The sequence below is a fragment of the Salvelinus alpinus genome, chromosome 8 (genome assembly GCF_045679555.1).
Source record: "Salvelinus alpinus chromosome 8, SLU_Salpinus.1, whole genome shotgun sequence".
NCBI lineage: Eukaryota > Metazoa > Chordata > Actinopteri > Salmoniformes > Salmonidae > Salvelinus > Salvelinus alpinus.
In genome coordinates, this window is record NC_092093.1 from 19,738,972 (window position 1) to 19,745,147 (window position 6,176).

General features: G+C 42.5%; 1 protein-coding gene across 1 annotated transcript; it reads right to left on the minus strand.

Moving 5' to 3' along the window:
• Positions 1-1,388: 1,388 nt before the first annotated feature.
• LOC139582671 (homeobox protein OTX2-like) lies at positions 1,389-5,869 on the minus strand. Its single transcript, XM_071412874.1, has 4 exons — positions 5,743-5,869; positions 4,001-4,216; positions 3,204-3,355; positions 1,389-2,872 (listed from the first exon to the last, which is right to left on the minus strand). The coding sequence occupies exons 2-4, from the start codon at positions 4,095-4,097 to the stop codon at positions 2,255-2,257; spliced, it is 867 nt and encodes a 288-aa protein (XP_071268975.1). The 5' UTR covers positions 4,098-4,216; positions 5,743-5,869; the 3' UTR covers positions 1,389-2,254.
• Positions 5,870-6,176: the final 307 nt, after the last annotated feature.

Here is a 6,176-nt window from a genome sequence, read left to right on the forward strand (position 1 = left end):
AAAAAGGTCAATTCCCCTCTCCTAAATAATTACAAAATGCAGCAGAATTTTTTTTTCTCCTCTTTTATCTATTCAAATCAAATCAAATGTATTTATATAGCCCTTCTTACATCAGCTGATATCTCAAGGTGCTGTACAGAAACCCAGCCTAAAACCCCAAACAGCAAGCAATGCAGGTGTAGAAGCACGGTGGCTAGGAAAAAGTCCCTAGAAAGGCCAAAACCTAGGAAGAAACCTAGAGAGGAACCAGGATCTGAGGGGTGGCCAGTCCTCTTCTGGCTGTGCCAGGTGGAGATTATAACAGAACATGGCCAAGATGTTCAAATGTTCATAGATGACCAGCAGGGTCAAATAATAATAAGTAGTTATTAGTTGTCGAGGGTGCAACAGTAGTTGTCGAGGGTGCAACAGGTCAGCACCTCAGGAGTAAATGTCAGTTGGCTTTTCATAGCCGATCATTAAAAGTATCTCTACCGCTCCTGCTGTCTCTAGAGAGTTGAAAACAGCAGGTTTGGGACAGGTAGCACGTCCGGTGAACAGAATTGCCATTAAATTCATCAATCAACACATACAGAAAATCTAAAATAAATACAGTATAAAAACACGGTAGGTAAAAAGCCAACGGTTTCTTATTAGACCAGTCCTTTTAAAATCAAACTCAGAGAGGATGTTCCCTCATCTATTAAATGAGACCTGCATATGCCAAGTCGACCCTTTCGTTTTTACAACCAATAACATCCTATCTGAGTTTGATTTTAAAAGGATTGGTCTAATAAGAAACCGTTGGCCTTTTACCTAACGTGTTTTTATACTGTATTTATTTTAGATTTTCTGCATGTGTTGATTGCTGAATTTGATGGCAATTCTGACAAACACATAGCATAGGCCTATTTTCAGTTGGTAAAATGTGGATTTTCCTCGCCTGATTTGCTGACATCCAAGGGGGTCTTTTGTAAAGCTTTAAAAACGTATTCCTTTGTAACAGACAATTTTAGTGGGAATGTGAATGTTGGTGACTGGGGGAGTCTTGGAAAGCGGCTCCGTGTGAATTGGACAGTTCCGTCAGTGAAATGTTGGATTAGCCTCCCTGCAAAACGGGATTAACATTGCTTTCCCAGTCTGCACATTCCTGCTTCTGACACTTGAAATAGTATGTGTGTGTGTGTGCGTGTATGCTTATGCGTATGCGTATGTGTGCACCTTGGTTTGAATTCAAATATCATTGTTGTTGAGTAATAGGCCTATTCATCATGTTTTATGTAATATGTATTATTTCCTCTAAAACGCAGATGTGTTGACAGAACAAAATTACAATATCAAGGCTATTGATGAATAACTAGAAAGAAAAAAACATCGTTTTAAGAAGTTAAACAGGCGACAATGGGGAATCAGTTCAAACGTTCTTTATTTTTGTGTTTAGCCTTTTCATAGCAGTTTGGCATAACAACATTGAGCTGTATTTGGTCATTGACGGACACTGATGTTTCAGGCAACTTTGCTGCTCATTGACTCGGCCACTCACACTGTTTGAAAACTCCCTATTTCAACTAATATTTCATCGTAATAATTTATCATACTTAATTAAACATTTAAAAAACTATTCAATTCACAGCTGGGTGATCGCAGATGCGAAACTCGGAATTGCATACGGGTACAAGGAATCACAGTCTCAAAAAGCTAACACAAATAGAAAATGCCAAAACACTTAGGGGACATTTATGAGCACACGCATACTGGTTGATTGTCTGTTGGAACTAGTGTCTTATAAACATTTTTCATAAATTAAATAGTGCATCCAGGTTCGCCTCACAGGCGCGCACACGCACGCACACACGCACACAATGCTTTGATCAAAGGGCCCCTTTAGTTTGCCAACCAAGAGGAGAGGATCGGGGAGTCGTAAGAAGCTTATGGAAAGCTGACCCATTCCACGCGCTTAGCCAAGGGTTGCAGCTTCTCTTGATCATTTTCTTCTTGGGCAACACTTTTGTTCCATGTCCTTGATCAAAGTTAAAGAGAGTTCACTGAATTTTCAATAAGTTAACTCAGCAGTTGTTACGCTGTCAGAGAGACGAAGCGGCAGCTCCTCTCCTCTCACTGCTGCTGTTCGGGGTAATAGTTTGATGCCCAGGACCAGCCATTGGAAAACGATGCCTTTCGCCGACTCATTCCCTGCCAACCTATCTGGCCCACCGGATTGACTGACGTTTATTTCACCACATTGTGAAAATATAATGTCACTCACTCATTCTTCTCACAACACCTGAAATTTCCACGAGGACTGGTCTTTGTAATCCAAACAGTCCGTGTTGAAGTTGAGTTTCCAGGCCGCGGCCTGGTCCTTGTAATCCAGGCAGTCTGTGGGACCACTGAAGCTCAGTCCCGCTGCCCCATACCCTGGCGTGGAGAGGGACGAAGGCGGGCTCAGGTGGCTGGAGACCCCGTTGCTGCCCATGGGGCTCATGGTGGAGCCCGCCGCGGAGAGCTGGTGGTGCATAGGCGCCAAGTAAGATCCGCAGTCCATCCCGCTGAAATACGATGAGGATCCGGTGTAGCCTTGGCTGTATCCGGACGCCTGGGTGTAGGTCATCGGGTAGGACCGTTGCATACAAGAGGAGGCGGAGGTAGAGAGTGGGTCAGACAGCGGGGAGATGGAGGCCGGGCTCCAGATGGACACCGGGGCAGTACTGCTGCTTACGAGCGGATTTGAGGTGCTGGGAGGCGGTGTGAACTGTCCGCTGGCACCGCTCTCGGAGCTGGCTTCTCTCATTGGGGAACTTCTCTTTTTGACGGGTTTGGTCTTGCTCTGCGCGCCGCTCTGGGACTGTTGTGCCTGCTGGCGACACTTTGCCCTTCGGTTTTTAAACCATACCTGGAAGAAGAATTTATGTGTTGAATTGTAGTAATAAAATGGAGAGGATGCTCAGACAGTTTATTTATCACCCCATGAACGCAAAAAAATGTGTTGTAGCGTTTTATTCATGTTTAATTTCAATAGAGTCTGCCATAGTGGATGCAAAAGAAGAGGCTCGTAGGACTATACACTGGGGGGTGAACACTCCAATTATCAGAGTGGAGAAGACACGCTCTGAAGTGGCGTCTGGGTGCTTGACTTCTCAAATCCAAATTAACGAGCTGCGTAAGTGGCCTTGACTCAGAACCCGGATGATCGCGTGTGTTTACTCAAAAGCCTAGGGACTCACCTGAACACGAGACTCAGGTAAATTGATCTTCAGGGCCACCTCCTCGCGCATAAAGATGTCTGGGTAGCGGGTCTTGGCGAACAAGTTCTCCAGAATGTCCAGCTGGGCGCGCGTAAAGGTCGTCCTCTCGCGCCTCTGTTTACGAGGGGCGCCTGTATGAGAAAAGGTCTGTTCGTTAAGTCAACATTAAGTAGCCTACTTTACAAATACAAACAGGTTATTGCTTTAGGAGAAAAACATTGTTTTATCCTACATGGGCTAATCAATGTGGCTTGTCAACTGTAGCCTATCCAATAGGCCTAACGTTGCAATTTTGATCATGAGCAGTTAGGCTATGTTTAGATGGATAAATCGTTTTACAGGGAATATTTTTCTTTGCTCAGATCTCTTTTTCCTAACGTTTCCAAGACATGATTCTTGTTAGTTTAGGATCATTAATAATTGACATGTAGTTCACCCCACGAGGACCAGAAGAATATTGTAGCGTTTAATGTACAACATTATCCCCTCGTAGTTTAGATAATTCACTACAGACTTAAGCAAGATGAGAATGTTTATAAAGCCAATGGCAAATTATATCGAAAACACAACTTTCGAATAAATTATAATTCCAAGTCTACATTAGTATATATTTTTAACTTGTTTTTATCTTATCGTTATCAGTTCATTTAATCATAATTTCGTAAGAAATAGACTCGACAATAAACAAATCAAATCTATGCAATAGGCCTAAGCCATTTGAGGTGATTCCATTATTTCATGGTTATTTGTGTAAGAAATGTCTTCCATGCCCTCACCTGGATAGCCGATAGACGGATGGAGCAGGTCCATTCCGGAGGCAGACAAACTCAGGCCGTTGACTGTGTACTGCGGCTGCTTCAGATAAGACATCATTCTAGCCTCCGATCGAAGGGCAAAGTTGCAGAGAATTTTGAAAACAAAAAGGCGTTGAAAAGTACCCTTTTTAGTTTAGTCCTCAAGTGTTGGATTCTTCTCTATTCTTCTACCGAAACCTGAACAGAACACAACAGGAAAGAGAGAGAGTGTGGGTTTGGTTAAATGATAAGTCCTTGGTTATTCGTTGGAGGCGTTACGCGCTCTTTACGCAGCGAGGTGAATTTAAAAAATGAGCGTCGTCCTGCACCGCCAGCGCTCTTAAAGCAGATCGGAGACCCCCAGCTGTCCTTGTGGACTGAGGATCCTCTGTCTGTCTTACAAACGTTTGCGCCACCTACTACCCCCACCCCTCTCACACACACACACACCACCACCATCACCACCACATCCCACCAGCACCAAAAACATCCCATCATTTCAGCACGCCTTCTTCGAGAACAAAAACATTGTCGTTAAAATGCGCACACACATTGGACCCCAACAAGGCAAGGCGCACTATTAGCATAGTACCCACAGGTTAGCATCAGCTAATTGTCCCCAGTATAGACGGCATGATTGGGGGCCATTTGCAAAGACAAAGCCCACTGTTGACCAGATAAATAATGCTGATGACAAAAGAGCCGTTGGCGACAAAAAAAAGAGACAATACTGTAAACCCAGCGCTCTACATATTCAGGCAATTAAACTACCACAGCATCCTACATTCTATCTATAGAATGTGTCTGCTGAAAGGGCGAAATCCCTTCTACATTTAAATGTGAACGGCAATTTAGCAAAATGACGAGAAACTTGGGGAAACTGTTCCATAATTGTAATTCGAGCCGACATTATTGACACTCCCTGGGCGATTTCTACCTAATTAATAGCTCCCGGTAATTAGATTTAGGTGGTGAGACTATCGAAAAGTGTTGATTAGCAAAAAACACGTTATTTTAAACAAAGCAAACAAGCACTTGCTCCGCAATTAAGAACCGATCACATTTCTCTCATTCGGTGGAAAGTCTCTTTTTTAAAGAGAGTTCTTTCCTATAATAAATCAATATTCTACACTAAATGAAAATGTTACCTTCATAAATTCAACAACATCGTGTTTGATATTAAATGTAGCCTACACTGTTAGGTCTAATAAATCCTCAATAATCCTTATGTACATTTGTTTGTAAGAACCAACAATCTAGCCATCAATCGCCCAGAAAGGAAACAATGTATTTTCCCACTATCCACTTGAATGGTGAGGAAACAAACATTATTTGGGTAGTAATTATTAGACTATCTGCCTAATAATATAGCCTAGGCCTATATATTTTGGCCCCAAACGGCGAACAATATTTTCTAGCGTCATATTGATCTAGCACACTTTTATTGTACATTTCCAAGAGACCTACATTGAAATTACATTTAAACTTTGGCCTATAAAAAACTACAAATACAAAAACGCAAACACAGGATCGCAGGGTGTAGTGTATTACAATGTAATAATATCTAAGGATGCATGTCTGTTTATTTATGAAAGGATACGCTTACAAAACGTTTTGCCAATCAAATAGCCTACATTTAGCAAATCATAAGTTGTTACTTTCAAGTTGATAGTTGGAATGATTCGTTCTAGCCCATGGTCCTATTGGAACCAATCTGCTCCTACCTGTAGAATCGAAGTTGCAACTGCGAGTTCCCTCCTCCTCTCGTGCACGTATCCCAATAGGAGACTTCATACGTTTTTATATGTAACGGCCACCGGCCTCAATCTGTCACTTTTTTTCACCCAGACCCATCTACCGGTTGCTCCACATCCGTTCAATAATAATTACCCTGTCCGAGAATTAATTATTATTGCCCACAAGTTTTTTTCCCAAAGTTTAAAAAAAAAAAATTAACGAGATAATCCGTACGGCACGCGCTGCCCTGATTACAGGACGCTAGCCGCGACTCCGAGCGCTCCGCATTCGGGCTGATTAATTTTCTGCGTCACGAAAATAAAACAAAGACTGGCATTGTATTTATTAAGCCAGCTGACTGCCAGACAACCTCCCCCAACCTCACTCACTTTCCCAAACTGATACAGGCTGCATAATAATA

Bases quoted from the DNA above. Each gene is read 5' to 3' on its own strand.
- LOC139582671 (XM_071412874.1), bottom strand. From the start codon at position 4,097: ATGATGTCTTATCTGAAGCAGCCGCAGTACACAGTCAACGGCCTGAGT. The intron at 3,356-4,000 runs GTGAGGGCATGG...TTTCTCATACAG, and splicing joins TCCGTCTATCGGCTATCCAG to GCGCCCCTCGTAAACAGAGG. The intron at 2,873-3,203 runs GTGAGTCCCTAG...TTCTTCTTCCAG, and splicing joins TACCTGAGTCTCGTGTTCAG to GTATGGTTTAAAAACCGAAG.